The 22,408-nt window shown below is 45.8% G+C and overlaps 8 protein-coding genes across 8 annotated transcripts in view; 6 read left to right on the top strand and 2 right to left on the bottom strand.

Moving 5' to 3' along the window:
• Positions 1-20,207, bottom strand: part of LOC125770825 (glutamate receptor ionotropic, kainate 2) — a 28,076-nt gene extending 7,869 nt beyond the window's left edge. Inside the window, exon 1 of the mRNA XM_049440828.1 lies at positions 20,081-20,207. The gene's annotated coding sequence lies outside the window, so the exon portion shown is untranslated. The remainder of the gene's footprint in view (positions 1-20,080) is intronic.
• Positions 421-2,241, top strand: LOC125770829 (uncharacterized). The gene is made up of 4 exons (XM_049440832.1): positions 421-784; positions 855-1,183; positions 1,249-1,640; positions 1,707-2,241. Exons 1-4 carry the CDS (start codon positions 509-511, stop codon positions 2,105-2,107), a joined length of 1,398 nt encoding a protein of 465 aa, XP_049296789.1. The 5' UTR covers positions 421-508; the 3' UTR covers positions 2,108-2,241.
• On the bottom strand, positions 2,281-3,964 carry LOC125770830 (epoxide hydrolase 4-like). The gene is made up of 2 exons (XM_049440833.1): positions 3,403-3,964; positions 2,281-3,330 (listed from the first exon to the last, which is right to left on the bottom strand). Exons 1-2 carry the CDS (start codon positions 3,574-3,576, stop codon positions 2,317-2,319), a joined length of 1,188 nt encoding a protein of 395 aa, XP_049296790.1. The 5' UTR covers positions 3,577-3,964; the 3' UTR covers positions 2,281-2,316.
• LOC125770827 (apyrase-like) lies at positions 3,948-6,232 on the top strand. Its single transcript, XM_049440830.1, has 6 exons — positions 3,948-4,150; positions 4,212-4,437; positions 4,509-4,709; positions 4,778-5,065; positions 5,150-5,507; positions 5,576-6,232. Exons 1-6 carry the CDS (start codon positions 4,005-4,007, stop codon positions 6,025-6,027), a joined length of 1,671 nt encoding a protein of 556 aa, XP_049296787.1. The 5' UTR covers positions 3,948-4,004; the 3' UTR covers positions 6,028-6,232.
• On the top strand, positions 7,161-10,065 carry LOC125770831 (epoxide hydrolase 3-like). The gene is made up of 5 exons (XM_049440834.1): positions 7,161-7,673; positions 7,769-7,893; positions 7,970-8,082; positions 9,320-9,488; positions 9,552-10,065. Exons 1-5 carry the CDS (start codon positions 7,416-7,418, stop codon positions 9,958-9,960), a joined length of 1,074 nt encoding a protein of 357 aa, XP_049296791.1. The 5' UTR covers positions 7,161-7,415; the 3' UTR covers positions 9,961-10,065.
• Positions 11,533-17,876, top strand: LOC125770828 (uncharacterized). Its single transcript, XM_049440831.1, has 5 exons — positions 11,533-12,966; positions 15,763-15,955; positions 16,022-16,261; positions 16,333-16,495; positions 16,570-17,876. The coding sequence occupies exons 1-5, from the start codon at positions 12,099-12,101 to the stop codon at positions 16,717-16,719; spliced, it is 1,614 nt and encodes a 537-aa protein (XP_049296788.1). The 5' UTR covers positions 11,533-12,098; the 3' UTR covers positions 16,720-17,876.
• On the top strand, positions 18,126-19,605 carry LOC125770833 (probable DNA-directed RNA polymerase III subunit RPC6). Its single transcript, XM_049440835.1, has 2 exons — positions 18,126-18,576; positions 18,664-19,605. Exons 1-2 carry the CDS (start codon positions 18,178-18,180, stop codon positions 19,150-19,152), a joined length of 888 nt encoding a protein of 295 aa, XP_049296792.1. The 5' UTR covers positions 18,126-18,177; the 3' UTR covers positions 19,153-19,605.
• Positions 19,623-22,355, top strand: LOC125770824 (zonadhesin-like). The gene is made up of 3 exons (XM_049440825.1): positions 19,623-19,758; positions 19,820-20,017; positions 20,084-22,355. The coding sequence occupies exons 1-3, from the start codon at positions 19,656-19,658 to the stop codon at positions 22,009-22,011; spliced, it is 2,229 nt and encodes a 742-aa protein (XP_049296782.1). The 5' UTR covers positions 19,623-19,655; the 3' UTR covers positions 22,012-22,355.
• Positions 22,356-22,408: the final 53 nt, after the last annotated feature.

The raw sequence follows: 22,408 nt of genomic DNA, 5'->3' as shown, positions 1-22,408 counted from the left end.
GAACAAATCAAAGGAACTAAGAACAAAATAATTCCAAAAAGCGTATTACTTCACATACTTCCTGTTGGTAGTCCAGTAAAACAGCACCACCATTAAGTGGCAATGAGGATGAAGATGCACACGATGTAGGGAAGTAGCATACAAAAATGAAACAATTGATTCTGTGTTTAGTTCAAGGACAAAACGTGCTCAATATTTATGCTATTTATTTACACGAAGCGCACAACGTCGGGCTGGGGTAGCAACAGGGAAAGAAAGGACAATAGCAAAACACCCTATACGAATCAATTCCGTTTTCCAGTTTCCAACACTCCGACCCAATGCAACGGGTGCCGCCCTGAAGCTAGCATATCATCCCCATGGTAACAAACAAAGGTTGTTTAGTTCGTGTCTAGGTCCCTGCCGTTTTTCCCTGCAGAATATTCCAGGTTGGGAACATCCGCGGTACAGTTTTGGTGCGTTCTTTGTTCGGGAAAGTTTCGGAATTGCTTAGTGTGGTTGTCTGAATATGCCTGAAGAACAGATCCCACTGGATGACTATCAGCGTCCAGCGTCGTCGTCCTCATCGGCACCAAGATCCCGGCAGCCATCGGTTGGTGAGCTGCAGGAAAATGGTCCCCCCGATGGTGGAGGTGGCCATTTTGTGGCTATAAGAAACATGCTAAATGCTACGCGTAACCGTCCGGTGGCTCGTATTGCACCGCTGGAACCATCGTTTGTGCCAGCACCGCAACGATATTTCCCCATCGTAATACCCGCCGAACCGACGATCGAGGAGTTGCTGGTAAGCGCCGTGCGAGGCAAACGAGTTTACAAGAGGCACGTTTACAACGAACACGTTTATTTTTTTTTAGCGCCAAGCCGCCGGAACACAGGATCTAGCAACGGTGAATGAGATTAAGCTTAAAGTCATATCGCACATGACCAGTCTGCAGCGGATACCATGCTTCATACCGCAGCTACGATCACTCATACTGGAAGGCAGTATCGTGATGACCTTGAGGGACCTAGGATGTGATATGACGTTCCTGCGCTATCTGAACGTGTCTCGGTGTAGCTTGAAACATCTGGACGGTACAACGGGCCTTGAATCGCTCGAGGAACTTGTCGCGGACTACAATCTTATAGAAGAGGTGGGACCGTGTTCGAATTTGATCAACATCAAGAAAATTAGTCTGAAGAGGTAAGAAGCTGATTGTGTTAAAATCGCCAGATTGGACAACAATTACATTCTCGCTTTTTTCGCAGTAACCGGATAACCGATTTGGGCAGTGTTACCTTTCTGGCACTATGTGAAAAATTGGAGGTGTTGGATTTGAGAGAGAACTTTGTATCAGAAGATCCTTCCTTTTGGCACGTGCTTCGAACAAACATTCCACAGCTGCGGTGTCTTAACGAGACACAGTTTCGCGAGATGACAAGCGATGAAACGGACCTGTCCAGTTCGGACTACCGATCCTCCAGTTCCGGTAGTATTGAAGATGTGCAACGGGGCCGATGGGATGGTCCTGTTGCATCATCGAACGGTAGGGAAAATGTCCAACCATCCAGCGATCGAGTACCCCACCGTCCAATTACCGCTTCCGTCGAAAGGCGAGTTACATTGGAGCTATTGGATCAGCAACGTCCTTCTACTGCTGGTAAGATGTGAAGCAAGTGTGCAATCAACAATCAACTAATGTTTTTTTTTTAATTTCTCCCCTTAGATCCCGTTAAGCTAAAGGCACAACTAACTTCCGGTGAACCGGTGGTGGGAAGCGTTATCACGAAGGCACGCCGAAGACGCCGTCAACGTACGGCCTGGGGTGAATCGACATCTTGCTCGAGTGTCAGCAGTTCGGATTCTTCCTTTTCGAAAGATTTCCCCGACCGTTTGCCACAGAAAGCGGTCGACCTTGAGCTTGGTGTAATCGGTGTGGCGGGTCAGGGTGAGCCGTCACGCAGTACACACCGTAGACAACCGGAATCCGCCACCGGAACGGATGATGATCCGCAGAACCTGCTGCGTGCTGCACGGTTGTGGCGCCAGCGATCGTTGCAAACGCGTGAAACGATTCGCGAGCAGGAGCAGATGCTAATTTTGCGGCAACTGCACGATGAGGAGTAGAGACATGCGATGATTGCAAGCTGAAGCGTGTGCATTGGGTGTTTGCTGCTAGAAAAGTTGTTTGCCAATAGATGGTAGAGGTAGAGGTAGAAGCAAAAATCTTGGAATAAAGCACCTGTTGAGTATGTCTGGTTTTTTGGGTTTGGAACTTTATTTTTATTCCTTTTTATCTGATATTGCTTCTCTTACTAGCCAACCAGCCTAGGTGCTTAGGAACAAATAGGTATTCTTAGATTTTGGAGCAAATGCTTGTGCTCCTGTCCGTCACAATTGGTGGCGCACCCATCATGGTGAGCTTCTGTATTACTGTGTGCCTTTCCGTAACAATTGTTACAAACTTCCTTTACCACTATTTGCTTTTCCGGTGTATTACTTATCAGATGTGTGGGTTGCGTAAACTGCTCTCTTAGAAATTCGGAAATATACTTGTTCACTGTTTTAGGATTATCCTGATGCATAAACTGACCTACGCGTGGCACAAAGCGTGTCTCCAACGGTTGATAAATGTGCATCAGTAAGGTGGCGTATTCTTCCGGATCAATTGAGCAATCCTGTTCACCGAATAGAAACAGTCCCGGGGTGTTGGATGCTTTACGTACACGAAATTCGTACTCCTCCAGGAAGAAGTCGATAAAATTTTCCCGAAAAGCTGTTATCGCTCGCTCTACTGCTGATGGTTGGCCGAAGGTATACTTGTACGCTTCCAGATCTTGTGGTTTTGAATTCGCACCAAGCAGTTCGTCAAATATCGCATAATCGCCAGCCCGTGCAAGAAGCACTGGAAGACGGCCGGCATACAACAGGCATGCAGATTTCAGTAACGTTCCTAGGGGAATTGCACCACGCTCAAACAGTTGCTGCAGTATGGCTTCCGAGGGTGTGCCGAGCATAACGTACTTGGATACCCTTTCCGGATATTGATTAATGATCTGCCAGCCAAGTATTGCTCCGGCCCCATTAGCCACCAGAATGCAATCAGATTTTCCAAGCGTGCTGATCAACGAACAGACGATCCGTCCTAGATTGTTTATCTTGTACGTGACACTGTAGATGGGTGGTTCCGAGCGGCCGAAACCGGGCAAATCGAGTGCTACCGTCCAGTAGTCTTGCGAGAACTCATGCATCTGATAGCGCCAGGTGTACCAGAAATCTGGCAAACCATGCAGGAACAGCATCAACGGTTTGCTATTCGACCCTTTCTCGACGTAGTGCAGCTTTATGCCCTTTTTGGGTAGAAATTTTAAGACGCCTAATTGATAATAGTTACGAAACTATCTTTCTGCTATCACACTTACGTGTATTTTAATGTATCGATGTGTGCCCCATTTGCTGTGATTTAGCGTATCCGGTGGATGGGGTCTTGGTGTCGGTATCCAGTACGATACGTTTAGCCAACGGAATATCCGTAGCAGGAACACTCCACAAACGAGCACCGCACGTCTCAGGCAACCGATCACCAATTGATCCATTACGAAGAGATACCGCCGGATAGGTTTCGTTCGTTCGATTTATATCGTACCATGGTGGGGGCCATGGTGGAATCAGTTACATTTAGGGACGAAGGTGGGCAAATTAATGCAATACCATTGATCGATTGTCTCACGCGAAAGCTTCGCGTTCATACTGCGAATGGATTTGCTTACAGTTTGTGCTTTCGAAGCTGCACGTCCACTGTTTGTCGATTAATGGATTATGGAGCGCCTTGCGCTTGAGGGAGAAGGTGAGACACCACGTTATTTACCACGAGTAAACTGAGTTTTCCAACATTTGTTTTCCACACACCTTTAGCGATCGTTCACTGCCACCATGGTACGGGGTTGTAGGAGTTTAATATATAAGGCGAATCGCACTTGGAGAGGGTAACAATCAACGGTGGCGTTGTGCCTTGTGTGCAGTAATGTGGAAAGTACTGCTGATCGGATCGACGGTGTTGGCTTTTGTAGCGTTGCAGTGCCATGCGACGGATGATTTACCAAAAGATCGTACTAAGCTACGCAAGCTGTTCCCACTAACGATCATACATATGAACGATCTTCATGCGAGGTAATTATGAGACGATCGCTCGGCAAGTACTGCATCGTTCATAATGATGATTTCCCGCCAGATTTGCGGAAACTTCCGAAAGATCGTCCAAGTGTAAGGGAAGCGAGGGTGACACATGTATCGCCGGTATTGCACGTGTATTCCACACCGTACAGTCGCTAAGAAAGAAGCATCCAAATCCACTCTTTTTTAACGTCGGTGACAATTACCAAGGAACGATCTGGTACAACTACCACCGATGGAAAGTAGTCGCCCGGTTCATCACACTGATGCGTCCAGATGCGATGGTAAGCCTTTTGTTTTTTGTTTGCGTTTGCCATATTTGCTCCATCTCTTTCCTCTCTTTCATCTCCAATAGACACTCGGAAACCATGAGTTTGATGATGGGTTAAAAGGTTTAAGACCATATCTGAACGCTCTCGCAAACAAGACGATACCAACGGTAGCGACGAACTTAATCCGATCGAAGGACCCGTTTCCTACCTTACCTGCTTCAGTGATCCTCAACCGAGATGGACGATCGATTGGCATTATAGGGGTGATAGCTGACAAAACACACGTGAGTGCCTTGCCAAAACGACCGAAAGGGTAAAACTTGACATAATTTAAGTTCAATTTTTATCTCAGGAACTTTCCAACACCGAAAGCATCACATTTTCTGATTCTGTCGCTGCAGTACGCACAGAATCGGAATCCCTAAAGAAACGTGGTGTGGACATTATAGTGGTGTTGTCACACTGTGGTCTGGAGGTTGACAAGCAGATCGCAAGAGAAGCGGGTGATCACGTGGACGTGATCGTTGGAGGACATTCGCATTCATTTCTTTTTCCCAACGCTTCCAAACTGCCCCACAGCAAATTGGATAACATTCTCGGCGATTACCCAGTGGTAGTAAACAATAAGAACGGACGTAAGGTATTGAGGGTGAAACTGAGGTGTACTAGCCGGAGTTGTCGATATGTTCTGTATTAGGAATTATTTTCTTCTACTTCTACTTAGATTTTGATTGTTCAGGCCTATGCATATGGGAAGTATGTGGGCCGTTTGACGGCTTACTTTAATGCGCAAGGAGAAGTGAAACACTGGGACGGATTTCCGGTGTACCTTTCGAACAGAATTCCACAGAGCCGAGTGGCGCTTACCATTCTGGAACCGTATCGGAAGCAGGTGGAAGCTTACGGTGCAACCAAAATTGCCGAAACGCAGGTCGATCTTGTGCAGAACAGCTGTCGTCTGAGGGAGTGCAACTTGGGATGTCTTGTGGCGGATGCGATTGCCGATTACTATACCAACAAAACGTTCCACCCGATCGCTCTTATCAATGCCGGGAATTTCCGTGCCCCAATACCCAAAGGATGTACGTATTATTGTGCTGTAGACTTCGTGAAATACTCACGTATAATACATTTTCCAAAATTTTGGTAGATATTACAAATGAGGAAGCAATCGGAGCGAGTCCATTCTCGAACACCGTCGATCTGGTGACGCTGCGCGGTGATGCACTGTGGAACATCGTCGAGCACTCGATCGTGTGGGATAGTGTGAAGCGTATGAATGTGGCACAAGTGTCGGGAATGCGTGTAGTGGCGGATCTTGATCGCGCACCGTATAATCGGGTACTCTCGATCGAGGTGCGTAATTTGCACGATGGTATCACCTACGAGCCATTGGATTGCAAGGCTAATTATAAGCTGGTGACAATGTCGTTCATTGCCACCGGTAAGGATGGATTCCGTTGGGCGTTGGAGCGACTCGATCGTCAAATTGGTCCACTGGATTCGGATGTTTTTATCCGATACCTGAAGAAGCTTCAGGTGATAAACGAAACGAATCTGATCTGTGGGAGAATGATCATAAACGGTACGATCAAATCGTAAAAATGTTTGAAAAAAAAATGGTTGTTAAGTGAAAAATGATTTGTGAAATTATGTAAAAAAAAACAAAAACTGAACAATGCTTTGATTAGCAAATTGATTTGAATGCTTCTTGCAAGTATTACAGCTAGAATAAAAAAATACTATACAGGTTCCGATCTCGGTGATTGCATCATTGTAAAGAACACAAAGTTGTATAAAGAGCAAATATGTTATGGATCTGTTCTTTGTTTGCGTAGAAATCTTTCGTTCTGTTGATACTGTTAGATATCAACAACGTAAGCTTTCGCAATGAACTCAATATTTATTTTAGTAAAGCTTGGGAATTTCAAACAATAATCTTTACTGGCGGAACAGTATTCATGTTAGAGTATTATCTCTTCTTTACGCTAATTTTATTCGTCGTGTTTTCCATTTTGCTCTTTCATCTCGTGATTTGCGGAGCGAACCACAAATTAGGTCTATCCGCACACTCAGGCTAAGTAACCTTTTTTTAGCTTTATTTTACCCTTTTTTTCTCCATCCCATCCATAACAATAATCAATCAGAAGTGCTCCGCGAGCTGATCGGATGCGGCTGCACTTACAACTGTTCACCGGGCCCAGATTGTACCGTTGGGGCATCTCTAACGTGAGGTCACGATATTACAATCATGCTCATCTTTCTCGCTGATCGGCAGCATCATCCGTACGATGTGGTGCTCTGACCGCGAGCACCATAATTACCATTGCTTCGGAAACATTAGCTGTAGTTGGCGACGAAAGGGTAATGTCGCTGCGAAACAAAGAGTGACGATGTGATTCTGCCTTCCATTGGGAACCCTCAATAGCGGTTGATAAAAAGTACGTTTGTGGCATTGCGCGACTATTGCCACTGTACGGTGAGTAACGAAATCATTCACACGCCGTGCTTTACAATTATTAGCTGTTTTATAAAACCTATTTCAAATTATATTTATTTTCTCATAATGAAACGCTTTTTTGATCAAAAAAATGTAGACCTACAAAATATGCTAATTTTATTTTATTTATATTTTTTTTGTTCGTTGTAATGAGTTCGTAAATCTATTAAGATCAATCTACTTTTTACATTCTGATTGGTTTACGTTACCAATTACTTATACTTCTTTTTTTTAATGTGTGCCATATCCGTTGCATCCCACTGTAAATTGCTATTTTACTTCACCGTGTAACACACCCCTTCGTACAAGCGTGGTCCACTCCGCATCTTATCGTGTTGGCGCATACTCACTACCACCGCGTGGAGCGCGTCGTCTATCGATCGTGACAACAACCGGCATTAGCCGCACCACACTCAGTGCGTCGTTGAAATCCGTGTGCACCACACACATATTCAGCACCTGCTGCTTGTGCGATTGTGCGCGCCTGTGAATGATACGGGGCCCATCCCAAAAACAAACCATCAAATCACACGTCGTCACGATGGTCCAGTACTACATCCGTGAGTCGATTCAGTTCGTTGTGTCGTACGCGCTCTGTGTGTTCTACAGTTTGCGCGTACTGTTCGGCATACTGGTGCTGTTCGTGACGAAACCGCACACCAAATTTTGGACCACAAAGGCACGTCCCGTACCGCCGGACTGTTTGAAGAACCACGAGTATGGTGTCGACAAGTACCAGAATGCGAATGTAAGTGATGAAGATGATCTTCAAAAGTGTTTTTTTTTGCTTCTCTCTAATCGTTAATAACTGATTGCGATCCGTTCGGCGTATACTTCTTGCAGGGCATCAGAATACATTACGTGACAAAGGGGGATCCTTCGAAGCCGCTCATGGTCTTCGTGCATGGGTTCCCTGAGTTTTGGTACTCGTGGCGTCATCAGCTGAAGGAGTTCTCCAAAGATTATTGGTAGGTGGAGTACTATTAACCATTTTTTGTATAGATGTTTACCGATGTTAAACGTATAGTTTTATCAACTCTCCAGGGTAGTGGCGTTGGATATGCGTGGGTACGGAGATACCGAAAAACCTGAGTACCGATATGCATACCGAATCGATAACATGACCGAGGACATACGGTGCCTGGTGCGTGCATTAGGTAGGTTGAAGTAATAGCCAAGGTGAAGAAAAAAAAGGTGTTAAGTGATTGCCGATACTGTTACCTGCGCAAAGTTCATGCCAGGCGCATGACATGCGTATTATGAATGATTTCATCAAAAAAAGAGGAAGCAAATGGAGATAAGAAGCTCGTTCACACGTAGATAACAGACCCCAGCAGCTGGATGCCGGTGATGTACGCCGATCATTTGGTCACCGCTGCTCACATTGAAGCTGAGAGATTTTTAGTTGTGAAATTTCACCCTGTTGCTATTGGTGACAAATGGATCGATGCTGCTACTATGATTGAAGTTGAATGAGCTACGATCGGGATGTGTTTTGTTTACGTTGCGCATACTGTGGTGTGGCTCTGGGGTGGCAAATTATGCAACATTCAAAAACAGTGATGATGTTCATTGATTGTTTTTTTCTCCCTGTTTTCTTTGCATTGGAAATTTGGTAATTTCGAGATGTTGCTTCCAAAGGTGTGATAAATTTGAAGGTTTTGTTTATCTTTATCTACATGTTTTGCAATTACGGTTTGGGGTGTATCAATGGAGAGGTACTTGTACAATCGCCTTAACCAAATAGTTTATAAACATTACAGGCACATGTGTTATTTCTGCTGTACTCTCTGCTATTAATTAATTATAAACACACACAAAAAAACAACAACAAAGGGTTCAAATGTGCGTAACTTTTTTATGAGCCCTTATCGTCCACTATTGCACACTGGCCTCAAGAGCCCAAGAGATCAAATTGATCAGTTTAACCTTCACCTTCGTATTTGAATGTCAATCGAAATGGGTTTACGAAGCGAAAGATGAAGTGCAGCGTAAGGGATAAGGATGACGGATGGAGGAATGCAAAGTGTTGCCCAATTTACTCTCAATTACCTCAGTGACACAAACGCCCGAACCCACCGAATGGCACAGTTTATCGACGCAAGAATTTCGTCATGACTGCCGGTGAGTCATTACGGTGCACAAATGCGCTACGATCATGTTCGATCTACGCATACCTGATCAGCGGTACGCAATACGATTCGGAGTTCACTCTAACCTGTGTGTCCGTATGTGCGTGTTTTTTGAGTTCTTGGTCAAATGGGTCATAAAATTGTCTCTGCATTACACGATTGATTGACTACTTCTGTGGGCCCGATCAAGTCTTTTACATCTTGCATACAATTAAATGATAATCAAAAGACGGGGGTTTTTTTTAATTGCTCTTCCCTCTAGGACGCCAAAAGTTTACGCTCGTCGCACACGACTGGGGCGCAGTGATCGGGTGGCACTTTATAACGAAACACATGGACATGATCGATCGGTACATCATGATGGATGGACCATCGCAGAAAGTAGTGCGTAAGCTTTTCTCCACCAGCAAAACACAGTTCAAAATGTCTTGGTAAGTAGAACGCACCACACCTTGTAGATCACTCCATTTACTATGCAATTGTACTAATTACAGGTACATCTTCTTTTACCAAATGCCATGGCTACCGGAGTTTTTCGTTCGCATGATGGACTTTCACATCTTTAAGGTGTTATTTAGTCAGCACGGTGGTCCCGAAGTGATCGAAGCATTTAAATATACCTTCTCCAAACCGAACGCTATGACCTACCCGATCAATTACTACCGTGAGAATTTCCGTTTCTTCACGAGGAAGCTGGCACCACCGAGACCGAAAACGTTTGCCCGGGGACTGTATCTGCTGGGCGAAAATGATCTATACATCTCGAAGGAAACGGGCCCACTCATGCAGCAGGAGTTCGACAACCTGGAGTTCCGCATCGTACCCGGTGTCGATCATTTCCTGCAGCAGCACAAACCGGAGGTGGTCAATCAGTATATGCGAGAGTTCCTGTCCAAGAACTAGTGTCCCGAGGGATTAGTGAGAAATGCTGATTTTTCTAATGCCTTTTTGGAAAAAAAGTTTTGTAATAACATTAAACAAAAAAAGTTACTAAAACTTACAACAAAACTTGTTCTTCTTTGATTTGCTTTTTGTGCTATTCCGTTTTGCTGAGTTGTTTTAACCTTTATATAGCCACCGGCGTTACTACCGGCGTATGGGAATGCTAACCTATACGCACACACGTGCGCACAGTCTCACACATTTTGCCGCAGTGTGAAAATGATTAAACACATCGCGCGTGGGTGAGTTGGCAAAAGTTCGCGGATTCCAACAAAATCTCGCTCTCAGGAGCAACAACAAAAAAGGAATCCTTGCCAAATGTTGCCCCCCCTCCAACCATGTCCTTTCTCTTTTCTTTCGCATATTTTTTCCTCCCGGAGGACAGAAGATGTACGAAGTGGTAAACTTGTGCCAGCAAACGACCGAGAGCGTGTCGGCCAAGTCCAATCGTCGCGATTGACGTCATCAGCCGAAGTTGACGTCATAAGGACGAAAGGTTTCGTTGCTGCATGCTGCATCTACATATAGATACCGCGCACTTGCCACTTGATTCCGGGGCTAGTACGAACCGGGAACGCACATTGAATGAGACGTTTCAGTGCTGCTAGAAGCGGCAGAGTGGCAGAGTAAAAGAAGGAAGAAACTCTCCGCTTTTTACTACGGTTCATTCATTCGGTTCTGCCTGGGCATCTACACACACACACATACACAAACATACCTGCACACTTCCGTGTGGACACACTTATCATATCGCACCGGGAGCTTAGTACACAGTCAGGACCTGCACTATTGAAGGTATCTCCACAGTAGAGGGAGCAAAATCAGCAGTTTGAGAAACTGCAGTTATAATGCCAGCAGATAGACACTACATCATCCAGAGGTCATAATGGTGCATATATTCGTGTTTTTGCCGAAACATTAAAGAACCGTTCTTCAGGAAGACTTTTATTGAGCATAGACAGACCTGAGCGCCCAGAATTACTTTTGCCCATAAAGTTCCAATTCATAAGAATATTGAGAAATATGAAACAGACGAATAAACAACAACAAACCCAAATCGTAGTAGCTGTCCATCAGGCAGTAGAACGCGTTGTCATGGTCCATAGTAACCCGTCGGTAGGCAAAACGAGTTACAAACGTTGGGTAAATTCAATCGGTTGTTGTGTTGCGCGTTTGACCAGAACAAGCATCTTATATTTATTTTGAAACGTCACCATCGTCGTTGTCCTGCTCTCTGTATCTAACCAAGGGTCTTATTGATGGTGCCAAAACAATCGCGAAAGATAGAGTGCGAGAGCGAGGGCGGTAATTGTAGGCTGAAGGATATGCAGGTGGCATGTTTTCGTTACAACAGCGATCCGAGCCTTAATACATCAGCCCACTACCACCACCACTACTGTTACCTGATACGCGGATCGATAGCGCCCTTTGCAAAGGATTCCAGTGCGCATGGCCACAACATGAACGACCGAAGCAACTGGCGAATCCGAATCGTTCGAAGTCGCACTACGCAATAGTTGCACACGCTGCGAGACACGACGGCGGCTTCGACCGCTTTATACGGTGGCTGTGTTTCTGGTAATCGCAACAGGACCATTTTCTCCCTGGTGAGCTGTTTGCTGGCCAGATGCAGATACGCTCAGTCGTTCGACGAGTCCGGTAGCGCACGAACGTGGTTTCGGCCTGCATACAGAGCGCGTCTTCAGAACGGACCGACACACCAGGTTTCCTTCCCTTTCCCTGAGGTCCTTTTAGTGTTTCTGTATATGTGTGCGTGTGTGTGTGTGTGTTTGGGTGGCTAATACAGTGGTCTGAAGCTCCAGTGATCCAGTAATGTGACTATCCTGGTACATGAGTGCGTTCCCTGTCAGCAGATGTCCTAGATATTGAGAAAACCCTGTGCCTACTCCAAACCCGAAAGACCTGTTCGTATATTTTCCTTCCATTTTCCAGTGCGTGCGTGCGTGTGTGTGGGTGTGTTTGTTGGGTGAAGTGTTGTGACACAATTTCCCTACCTACCTTCCCACAAGAGCGTGTTGGTTTGTTGTGGTCAGTGTTTGTTACAAGCAAGTGCTCATATACAGCGGTGACCCGTGCCAATGGAGACGACGGCACGCGTTCATCAGACCAAGGCGAGCTCGAGGCATCGTAGCTCTCGAGCACGCCGTAGCGCAACACCTCAACGGCACGAACAGACGGAAGTGCGCGGGATCGATGATGTGCCCACGCAATCCGCTGCAGATCAGGAGCTGGCGGAAGCGAGTGGTTCTAAAAATAGATCCTCCACCGCTGTTCGCACTGCGCGCCGTCCGGACACACCGGAGCACAGTGGTGGCAGCACCACGACAAATGCAAGCAGTAGCGCCACGGGCACATCGGTACCAACGCAGCACTACCACTACAGTGCCAGCGGTGATAGTGGTCCGGCCCGGATCTCCCAAACGCCACGCAGCAACTCACCGACGATGGTGACTACTGAGCTGGACGCACCCATCAGCACGGAAGGTGACGTGGAGGTGGTCGCCGTAGATTTGGCCAGCGGGTTGGCCACCCTCGGTACGGTACCGGGACCAACGGACGATAAGCTGCAGAAGGGCATCCTCGGCTATATGGACCGCCAGCTGAAGGTGCAATCGTTGTCCGATCCGCAAAAGAGTCCCGCCCAGCGCAGTACCCGTAGCCGGAGCAGTCTGGAGAAAAGCCCACGGCGAAAGCGCAGCAAATCGGAGTCACGGAGGCGTCGGGAGCGGAAGATTCTTGCCGCTGGTGAGATGGAGGTGCGTCAGGCGAATGAAACCTTGATGCGATACCTGAAGCAATGTTCGGACTTTAACGATGCGTCCTTGTCCGGCGATTTGGAGATACCGGAACACCTGGAGGATCGGCGGGTACACCGGAAAACCAAATCCCAGCGGGAGCGCAAACTTCACCAGCTACAGCCGGATCGGTCGGGTGGCAGGACCAACGGTAGGCAAACTTTTCCCAACACCCGGAAAGAAAGGGTGCGCATCCGCGCGCATTACACTTTCTGTTTGATTTGTTGCTGCTATTTCTACGTGCGGCGTCAGCAGGCGGTTGCGTGCGGCTAAATTTAGAACTTTCGACCGTTCGGTGTTATATTTACAGCAGGCCAGGGGGGGGGGGACTATCCCGGGTTGCTAAGGGATACTTTTTGCTGGAAATCGTACTGTCCAAGTTGACGGATTTCGGTTTTCTAGCGTACGGGTGGCGGGTAGAACGTAGCCTATAGCTAGGAACTCTACCACCCGGTGACTATATGCGTACCGTATCTTCTCGAAATGCTATTAATAAGCTTTTCTTTTGCGTTAAGTAGCAGTGAGCTTTCGCCGAGCGAGTACAATACAATTCCTTTCCCGTATTGTTGATCGATGGGGATAATCGTTAAATGAAGCTCAGTCGACGAATACTTAAACAAGGACGCGTCTTGTAAGGTTTCGGCCATCTTCCGAAAAGGTTGGGGTTTTTTAGGTCGCATATACGTAACAGACCATTTATTAGATTAAGCACAAGTTACAGCCGAAACAACACGAAACTTAGCTCACCTTCGTCACGTAATACATACGACATACAGAAAAGGTTACAAAGGCCCACGCCACAGTTATGGATGCGCAGAATTGATGGGTATCTAACGTTGCCGAGGTTGTTTGCAGTTGTTGCCAGAATCGTTCACTTCTCAAAATTACCATTTCCAATCACATCACCGGAATGTGCTTCATCGAACTGCAATATATACCATCCATATATGTATATACCGCCACTAGACAGGTCTAGCGACCGGCTAACCGGTGCGATGATGGTGGCTTACGTTCAGCAAATCGATAGGAAAATGTTAATCCGGTGGATTTTCGATTCAACCTCTCTCGTCGTGCTTCGCTCGGTACGCTGGGCTTCTCATTCTTTCTTCGCCTTTTATCTGACAGCATGTGAACAGATCGAAATACTGCTGTTCGTCCCTTTTTGCGTCATTCCTCAGCAGGAGCCTTCGGTTCGGTACCGCGTACAGTGGAAGCTTTACCGTGGGTGGAATCGTTGAAAATCCAGGGTGTCGGTTGTTCGTGCGCGTACCGCATTCGTCGGTATTGGTGCCGGCTATCCTTGGGATCTGGTTGGGCGCAATGACGTCACACCGCCCTTTTCGGTGTGTGGTAGGGTTTTATCAATATTATTGTGTCGCCTTTCTTTTTATTCTTGCTCTCTCTCTCTCTCTCGCCACCGGATGCGGTCCGATACCGTGCTAACCGATCCGCTCAACGAATCCTCTTCACTCAGAACAGAAATCAGACCGATGTGTCCAAATTTAGCATCTGCCACCGATTTGCTACTTGATACTTACCGACTTGGTTTGGTTGATACTTTCCTAAGCGATCTTTTGATGGGGGGAGAACGCCCTAAATTAGTGACTACCAAAAAGAAAAGTCGATAAGATTGTGTTGTCGAAAGGGCAACCAAGAATGCCACGGGATAGCAGCGAACTCCATGAGGTACGACGGTGGCTCTTTGGATTGGTTGTGTTTTTGTTTGCGAAATAAATAAAACCGAACGTGACGATCCTTTTTTTTTGGTTAAAGAAAGCTTTTTGATGGTTATTTTTGGCACTTAGCTTTTGAATGATTCAACCGTCGGGTGTTTCAACGCTCCATAAATCGGACACTTTTATTGACTTTAGCATCTTGATCTTTGAGTAACTTCTTTTTTCACTTTAGTTTGTTTGTTTTTCGCACTTAAAAATCACCAATGCTGCAATCGAACGAACGACACTTTTCCACCAAAAAGGGTTAGAGGCTGACCTTTAATATTCCCGAGAACAAGGGTCCAATCGGTTCCGACACCACGGTACGGGATTTGGCACTGTTTGCCACTGTGTTCGCAGGCAGTTTATTGTCTCTTCCATGGAGTAACTTGGCGCCTTATCTAACTCATGCTAGTACCACACTGCTACAAACATACATATCTTCACGCCAATGGAGCAAAAAAGAATAACGCAATGATAACTGTGTTCCATGAACTTTAGCCCCTTTCGGTGACCTTTACAAGCGTCTTTACGCGTTGACATTTAGCTGCAATCGAAGAAAGCATTTCCCGGTGGAAGCTGGTGCGAAAGGAATGGCGGAAATGAAACTGGGTATAAATTCGTAACAAAACTAATGATCTGACGCCTATCTCCCCGATGCCCGTGTCGGTGGCGTGGAAAATGAACAGGGCAGAACCGTAATGATAGGACCACGGACAAATCTTTGCTACACGCGCCATGATTACACGTGCCAAAAGACGCACCCTCCGACGTCGACATCGCTGAGAGTTCCGTGGCCGGTGGAGGTAATTAATTCCGGTGCAGATGTGTGTCGGTGTTTCATTTTCATTCTTTTGCTGTTTGCTTGCTTGGTGGTTTTTAGACACTGCAATAAATGGGATTATCAGCGCAAAAGACGCAAAATGTCCTGTGTAAATGTTGGCGGGTGTTAAGGTTGGCGGCTTTATTCACGAGCGAAATGAAACGGCTTCATTTGAAAAGGGATTTCGACTTCCAAGAACCTTTATTTTATCATTTTACACCAACAATCGGTGGTAGAGAGTAACTCTGTTGAATGCGATATGCTAGGTACTGTATAAGGCAAATGAAAATCCAATTTACGGTAATAATGGACGATTGCCTAAGATTGTTGTGTCTTCCAACGATGAGATGTTCTGCGATAAATTGCGACAGCTAAAACATTCCTCCTTTTGTCATTTCACTTCTTGCAGCTGACGATCTTATGAGCTACCATGGTGAGATCTACAATCCCTTCACACCGGTCGTTTCGCCGACGACCGAAGCGGCGGCTACGCGTATCGATAAGATGTACATACAGACTGCTAGCGGTTATCGACCTGTTGACAATACCTACTCGTATCATAAGTCTAGGGCACTAATCGGTGGAGATCCAGAAAGCAATAGGTAAGAACACTGGGATGGGGTTGGCCGAATTTTATGAATGGTGCTGTAAAGTAACTATTGTTGCAGCCATACAATAAACACCTCGGTACATCTGTCCTGTGCGGTGCAGCGACTCTGGCATCTGCTATCGACCGTCTGCCATGGTTTGCTAGGAGGCCTGGCCTTCGCCCATCTGCTGTTGATCTGTACGACCAAACCGTACGATTGGGTCGACGCCTCGATTCGCCATTACTCAGCCTTTGCCGAGGTATACGCCAATACGTTCTACTGCTTGGCCATCGTTTGTATGGTTTCAATATTCGATCGGTAAGTACGACACACAGAGAGCACGTGACACGTATGTGGCGGTATACTAATCCGATTTCTAATTTCCTTAGGATGGATATTGCGTATGGAGGTGATGCGAATATTTCCTTCCGCTCTATCTTCATCATCATGATCTACGTGATGACGATCATACTGAGTCTATCGGCTGGTACGATGGACGAACGGCTGTATGTTACTTCCACGTTAAACGTCACCGTCTGGGAAGAGGAGTTGGTAAGTACGGGACGAATGTGTAGTGGCAGCAAGAGCTATATGCCAACAGCGTTACTAACATAATGATATTGCAGGAAACGAACAAGGTGCTGAGCATCTGGAATGCGCTTTCAATCGCACGTAGTGTTGGTGCCATCTTTGGTTGGTTAATCGTTGGCTTCCTACCGAACCAGGATAATCTGTACGATCAGCTGCTCGAGATGGAAAAGTATCAACTACAGTAGGCAGCTTTTTAAACACCGGGAACGACAACGTCGTTCGCAAGCACCAACACCTATCGTAATCCATTTTGTACATAAAACCGCACCTGTATTGCGCTATAACGGCTATAGAGGACACACAAAGTATTAACTAGTGCTCCAGAACAATAATCACGCTTATGTCACTGTCGTGTAGAGGCCGACTCGTCGTTTGTTCGTGGCGTGGGCGAGACACTGACTATCAGGCAATTAACCGTGTAGTGCGTTTGACCGGTAGGAACGGTTAGCATCAGCACGAGGGTATTACAAATCAGTATCAGGAAGTAATGAAGCGGTTGTGGTAGCATTACGGGCATACACACGAATATTTGTGTGTGTTTGTACATGATGTAGGGACAGGGACAGGTGCGAATGCATTTCAAATCCAATAGTGAGCACTGGGAAGGACTGATAATCATTGTGTTGCAATGTAAACGATATAGCAATCGCAAGAGACACACATGTACATTTGCATACCACTAGATGGTATGGTAATGGTTTTGGGTGAAGTAGCGGAACTAGCAGCTGACATTAGGAACGGAATGATCTTAGGATAATGAGACAATTAATTAATCTGTAAGCGTATTGTTATCATAAAACCATGCATCACGCTAAGGCGAATGTTCTGATTTCCATACACCATAAAACAGAATCATAAAACCAAGCATAAAATAAAGTTTTACTGTAGTTGATTTGCCTGATATCACACATTGACAATCGAAGTGTCTCTTCTTGGAGAAATGAATTCTAATATCGATTAGAAGGTACTGGTATTCCCCGATATACGCCATACTCGATATATGCGATTTCGCTATACGCGATTTTTTCGAAATTGACATTTAACTTCGTTAACAAAGAAGCAAATTAAAAAAAAAAAATCTTCAAAGCCTGTCGTAACGAGTTTCTATCTAGCAGTAACAAAAACTTAACAGTTATATGGATAAAACATTATCAGAAATATAACCAATGGACGAAGATGAAGAAATGTTCAGTAATGTAAGTTGGAAAATCCGCAAAAAGATGGTGATATACAAAGAAATCTATCATCAAACCAAGAATTCGATATACGCTAATATTCGAGATACGCCATTGCCTCCGGTCCGCATTGATAGCGTATATCGGGGAATACCTGTACATAAAAATGGAGTTATTATAGGGAATGAATTATGAAATGAAAATATGAAAAATGATTAATTAAAAATAATAATTATTAATGCTATTGTTGCTGTTGTGTTGTATATTTTGCAAAAAAAAATCAAAAACGACTAGCAACGATTTTAATTAACGAATTTTTGTCTGAAATTTCAAATCCATACATATTCAAGGTTTACATAGACTTCCGACAGACTACCTCGTTTGTCTAAATCGCTTCCTTTCAAAACGTCAACAGGGAACGCACGTAAACAATAACAAACACGCTGCTCTTTCGGTGCCGGTTTTGCAATGGATGAAATCTCGACGATTGGATTTCAAATCATTTCGTTGGCGAAAGATAAACCGGAAGGTATCAACAACGATGACCTTTCGGAATCGCTACAAACGGTGGCGCCGGAAAAGCGCGTCCAGGCGCTGAACAAGCTGCTACTGGACGGTGTGCTGGAAATACTGAAAAAGGGTAACACGTTGATATACCGGATGAAGGATCCGGGCAAGAAATCGTCCGCACCGAAGGACATCGACAATGAGGAGCGTGTAATATACAACATTGTGGAGGAGGGTGGTAACAAGGGTATCTGGATACGGGATATCCGTGTGAAATCCAATCTGGTCATGACGCAGTTAAACAAAGTGCTGAAACAGTTGGAAAACAAAAAGCTAATAAAAGCGGTCAAATCGGTTAACGTAAGTGTTTGTGTGTGTGTGTGGAGCTGTATACAACCGCAGGATGCTTATCTACACATTTGTTTGTTGTTTTTGTTTTATCAACAGGCTAGCAAAAAGAAAGTGTACATGCTGTACAATCTGGAACCGGATCGTTCCATAACGGGCGGCGCATGGTACCAGGATCAGGACTTTGAGGCAGAATTTGTTGACGTGCTGAATCAGCAATGTCTACGATTTTTACGCATAAAGCGTGACTCAGCACGAACCAGCGGTGAGGGACCGTTGGCAGTGCAGAAGCTGTCCGAATGCTCGGTGGCAGACGTGCATCGATTCATCTCCGATCTCGGTATCAGTAAGATCAGTCTGGACGAGGACGATTTGGAAACGATACTCAAAACGGTAGTGTACGATGGAAAGGCCGAGCGTATCGCACAGGTCAATGGTGGGTTTCTGTATCGAGCGATAGAAACTCCTATCGCTGCGCCGGGCTTAGTGCAGATGCCTTGCGGCATTTGTCCGGTTATCAAAAATTGTGCCGACTGCGGTGAAATCACACCGAAACTATGCACTTACATTAGTGAATGGTTAGATTGAGTGCGATATTGCTTACGAACGTATTTTAATAAGCACGACAAAGTGCGTCTTTATTGCTAACTGATCTTGTAACGGATATTTGTTATTACCGTAATAAACAATGTATGAAAATATGGTAAAGATTTCCAAACTATTAACACTGATTTCTAACTAATTTTGCAAATAAAACTTCTTCGTTGCTAAAGCAGTATTCTTTTTGGCAAGCAAGCTGCCTTCGTATGCGAAGGGAAGCAAGATAACTGTGGTTTAAACTCCGAAACACATATGTCGTAGATGCCGTACACCCTCACATGGCCATTGTTCTTATCGTGTTTAGATGCTGTCCGGCCGTGACTTGGTGAATGAGTGAAAAAGCGCACCCTTTTGAATAAAATTTCATTCATCGTTGTTAGTTGACCGCTTCGTTTGATAAGCATGTCTGGTTAGTACGGAAGGACCCGTCGGCGAGTGAAGATCGTTATAATTTACGATCGAGAGTGAATTCCTACAACCAGCTCACCATCATGTGGATTTTAAATATACAGGGAATAGCCCTATTGGGTTACTTTTGGATATTTTTTTTAACCGCTGCTGACTGCCAAAACCTGCCCGGATCGAGCCGTCCCGGTAAGAAACGTACGATACAGTGAAAGCAATAGCAATTCTTCACATTTGTGTTAATTTCTAGCTATTTCTATGCGACGCCCGGTAATGAGACAGTTGGTAACACAATGTCCTGCACCATACTTTCCCAACGGGGAAGCTAAAATACGAAACCGGGGCAGAATGATGCGGTTCGATTGTTCGTACGGTTTCAAGCTGGTTGGCAATCGTTACTCCAACTGCCAAAATGGACGTTGGGATACTTCGATTCCGGTTTGTGTTAGTAAGTAGTGACGAAGTAGCCGACGAAGAACGGGAAATGGTACAATAATATGATTTCACTTACCAGGATCCGGTTGCGGTACGTTGCCACTGGTAGCCTCTGGGTATGTGCTGTACGAGATGAACAAAGCGTCCGCGTGGCTTTCGTGCTTTGACGGAACCGAGCTGGCAGGTTCCAGAAACACGTATTGTAACGGAACACACTGGGATCGTCCGCTGGGTGTTTGCCGTCGTACGGGCCAGGGTACGCCTACTAGTTGCGACTTTGAGGGCGAATCATTGTGTGGCTGGTCGAACGACGCCTTGCACGATTTCGACTGGAAGCGCAGCGACGGAACGCTAAACCCGCGGGCACTCAGAACTGGGCCGAAGTACGATCACACCACGATGCAACCGAAGGCAGGACATTTTATGATCGTCGATTCGGGCGAGCAACTAACGAACGATACGGCCCGCTTCATATCACCAATGTTCGAACCGGAGCTTAGCATTGGATCATGCTTCCAGTTTTACTATCACATGTACGGCGAATCGGTTGGCACGCTGAACGTGTACGTCAAACCGATGAACAGCGATCTATACGATTTACAGCCGACCTTTGTGCAGCGAGGAAATCAGAAGAACATTTGGCACGAGGGTCACGTAGAAATCGCACAGCAAACCGACCGGTTCCAGATCGTCATCGAAGCAAGCCTTGGATTGCGCTACAAGAGCGACATAGCGATTGACGATGTCAGTCTGCTGCAGGGTGACAGTTGTCGGGTGCCGGTTGAGGATAGTGAAGAACCCCCGCCGGAAGCGGAAAACGTGCCGGTGAAGATAGAATCGTGTGAGAATCGGTGTGGTAGCAGTATGGCAGCTGTTCTGAACAACAGTGACACGATCGTGCATTGTGATTGCCACGAGGACTGTGTGACTAACGATACCTGTTGTCCTGACTTTCGGGAACGTTGTGTTTTCGAAGTGCAGCAGGTCGTAAGTAGCAGCGTGAGTACAACCTCAGCGTCAACAACGGTTAAGGTGACTTCTCCGAAACCTACGTCAACAACGTCCACTATTGTAGTGACAACTAGCACTACAACTTCCACGCCCAGTAGTACCACTAAACGAACAACGGTTACCAGCACTACTGCTAAACCGACACCGACTACTACGACCAGCACTACTCCAAAGCCAACGACAACTTCAACCGTCAGTACATCCACCACGAAGAAGTACAATCTACGTCCATCCCGACCAATCTTGGTCCCACTGACCATGAGACCCCTACGGTTTACTACCCCTACCACTACCACCACCACTACCCCCGCCATTACCACCACCACCACAGCAACATCCACTTCAACAGCGACTACTTCGACGGCCTCCTCCACTCCTACTCAATCCGACATAGTATACGAACCGACCGCGGAATCTACCACGGAAGAAGTGATTGCACCCGGGTTGGCCATTGCAGTAAACGTTGCGGTTGAAAAGGTCCAGGAAACGCCTAGCTTGATGAAATTCTTCATCTACGTATTGGCCGTAGTAACGTTATTCGTGTGCATTTTGGGTGTAGCGTACTTTTACGCACGGAAATCACGTTCCAGTGTGTTGGCACGGTTGAAGGAGAAATCCCATAAGAGTGGTTTCGAGGATATCCGATTTTTGGCCGGCGAGGAAGATTTAGATTTTAACATTTGCCAGGCGAACGATGTGGGAGAAGAAGTGAAAGACGACCATTCGGGACGTCCGCCAAAGAATGGAAAGCAAGGTACGGAAGCAAAACGAGCGGTTAAGGATCCAAAAACTGCCACGGAGCGACAATCAAAGACCCAAGAAGTACATGCACATGGTCACAATGGAGATGAGCATACCGATAGTGATGATGATTCGTCGGACGATGGAAGAGGTGGTCGTGGTGGTGCGAAGAAGACACACGCTAAGGCGAACAAAAAACCGTATCAGAAATATGTTAAATACCATGACGAGGATATGGAATCGACCTTACTGTGAGGGCGATGATAAGCAATTGTAGTTGGTGCCACTGTACGCTGTCAAGAAACCGGAATAGCAAAGAGCGGGAAAACCCCGATAAGAAATTGGTGCCTTTTTGTTTTGTAAAGCACAACAGGAAATGCGATGTGCAAATGCGTGATAAACATATGAAGCAAACGGAACAACGAACCGATTTGGAGGTGAAGCTCACAGACGCATTCTTGGGGGAAGATAATTATTTTACACCGCTTTTCAAAGGAGTCAATCGATGTCGAAATGAAGTGGTCGATAGCCTAGGTTAGTTGTAAGGAACGATGAGGGAACACATTTTAGAAATAAAAGTTTGAAGTAAGACCTTTTAACATTTGAATGAAAATATCCGTGGGGGACCATGTATTACAAACGATTACACGAT

Source organism: Anopheles funestus, chromosome 3RL (genome assembly GCF_943734845.2).
Source record: "Anopheles funestus chromosome 3RL, idAnoFuneDA-416_04, whole genome shotgun sequence".
Lineage (NCBI taxonomy): Eukaryota > Metazoa > Arthropoda > Insecta > Diptera > Culicidae > Anopheles > Anopheles funestus.
This window is presented reverse-complemented; position numbering and strand designations above follow the sequence as displayed.

Bases quoted from the DNA above. Each gene is read 5' to 3' on its own strand.
- LOC125770830 (XM_049440833.1), bottom strand. From the start codon at position 3,576: ATGGATCAATTGGTGATCGGTTGCCTGAGACGTGCGGTGCTCGTTTGT. The intron at 3,331-3,402 runs GTAAGTGTGATA...CTACCCAAAAAG, and splicing joins ATCGATACATTAAAATACAC to GGCATAAAGCTGCACTACGT.
- LOC125770824 (XM_049440825.1), top strand. From the start codon at position 19,656: ATGTGGATTTTAAATATACAGGGAATAGCCCTATTGGGTTACTTTTGG. The intron at 19,759-19,819 runs GTAAGAAACGTA...GTTAATTTCTAG, and splicing joins GCCCGGATCGAGCCGTCCCG to CTATTTCTATGCGACGCCCG. The intron at 20,018-20,083 runs GTAAGTAGTGAC...TTCACTTACCAG, and splicing joins TTCGATTCCGGTTTGTGTTA to GATCCGGTTGCGGTACGTTG.
- LOC125770829 (XM_049440832.1), top strand. From the start codon at position 509: ATGCCTGAAGAACAGATCCCACTGGATGACTATCAGCGTCCAGCGTCG. The intron at 785-854 runs GTAAGCGCCGTG...ATTTTTTTTTAG, and splicing joins CGACGATCGAGGAGTTGCTG to CGCCAAGCCGCCGGAACACA. The intron at 1,184-1,248 runs GTAAGAAGCTGA...CTTTTTTCGCAG, and splicing joins AAGAAAATTAGTCTGAAGAG to TAACCGGATAACCGATTTGG.
- LOC125770828 (XM_049440831.1), top strand. From the start codon at position 12,099: ATGGAGACGACGGCACGCGTTCATCAGACCAAGGCGAGCTCGAGGCAT. The intron at 15,956-16,021 runs GTAAGAACACTG...CTATTGTTGCAG, and splicing joins GGAGATCCAGAAAGCAATAG to CCATACAATAAACACCTCGG. The intron at 16,262-16,332 runs GTAAGTACGACA...TAATTTCCTTAG, and splicing joins ATGGTTTCAATATTCGATCG to GATGGATATTGCGTATGGAG.
- LOC125770827 (XM_049440830.1), top strand. From the start codon at position 4,005: ATGTGGAAAGTACTGCTGATCGGATCGACGGTGTTGGCTTTTGTAGCG. The intron at 4,438-4,508 runs GTAAGCCTTTTG...CATCTCCAATAG, and splicing joins TGATGCGTCCAGATGCGATG to ACACTCGGAAACCATGAGTT. The intron at 5,508-5,575 runs GTACGTATTATT...AAATTTTGGTAG, and splicing joins TGCCCCAATACCCAAAGGAT to ATATTACAAATGAGGAAGCA.
- LOC125770831 (XM_049440834.1), top strand. From the start codon at position 7,416: ATGATACGGGGCCCATCCCAAAAACAAACCATCAAATCACACGTCGTC. The intron at 7,674-7,768 runs GTAAGTGATGAA...TACTTCTTGCAG, and splicing joins ACAAGTACCAGAATGCGAAT to GGCATCAGAATACATTACGT. The intron at 7,894-7,969 runs GTAGGTGGAGTA...TCAACTCTCCAG, and splicing joins GAGTTCTCCAAAGATTATTG to GGTAGTGGCGTTGGATATGC.
- LOC125770833 (XM_049440835.1), top strand. From the start codon at position 18,178: ATGGATGAAATCTCGACGATTGGATTTCAAATCATTTCGTTGGCGAAA. The intron at 18,577-18,663 runs GTAAGTGTTTGT...TTTTATCAACAG, and splicing joins AAGCGGTCAAATCGGTTAAC to GCTAGCAAAAAGAAAGTGTA.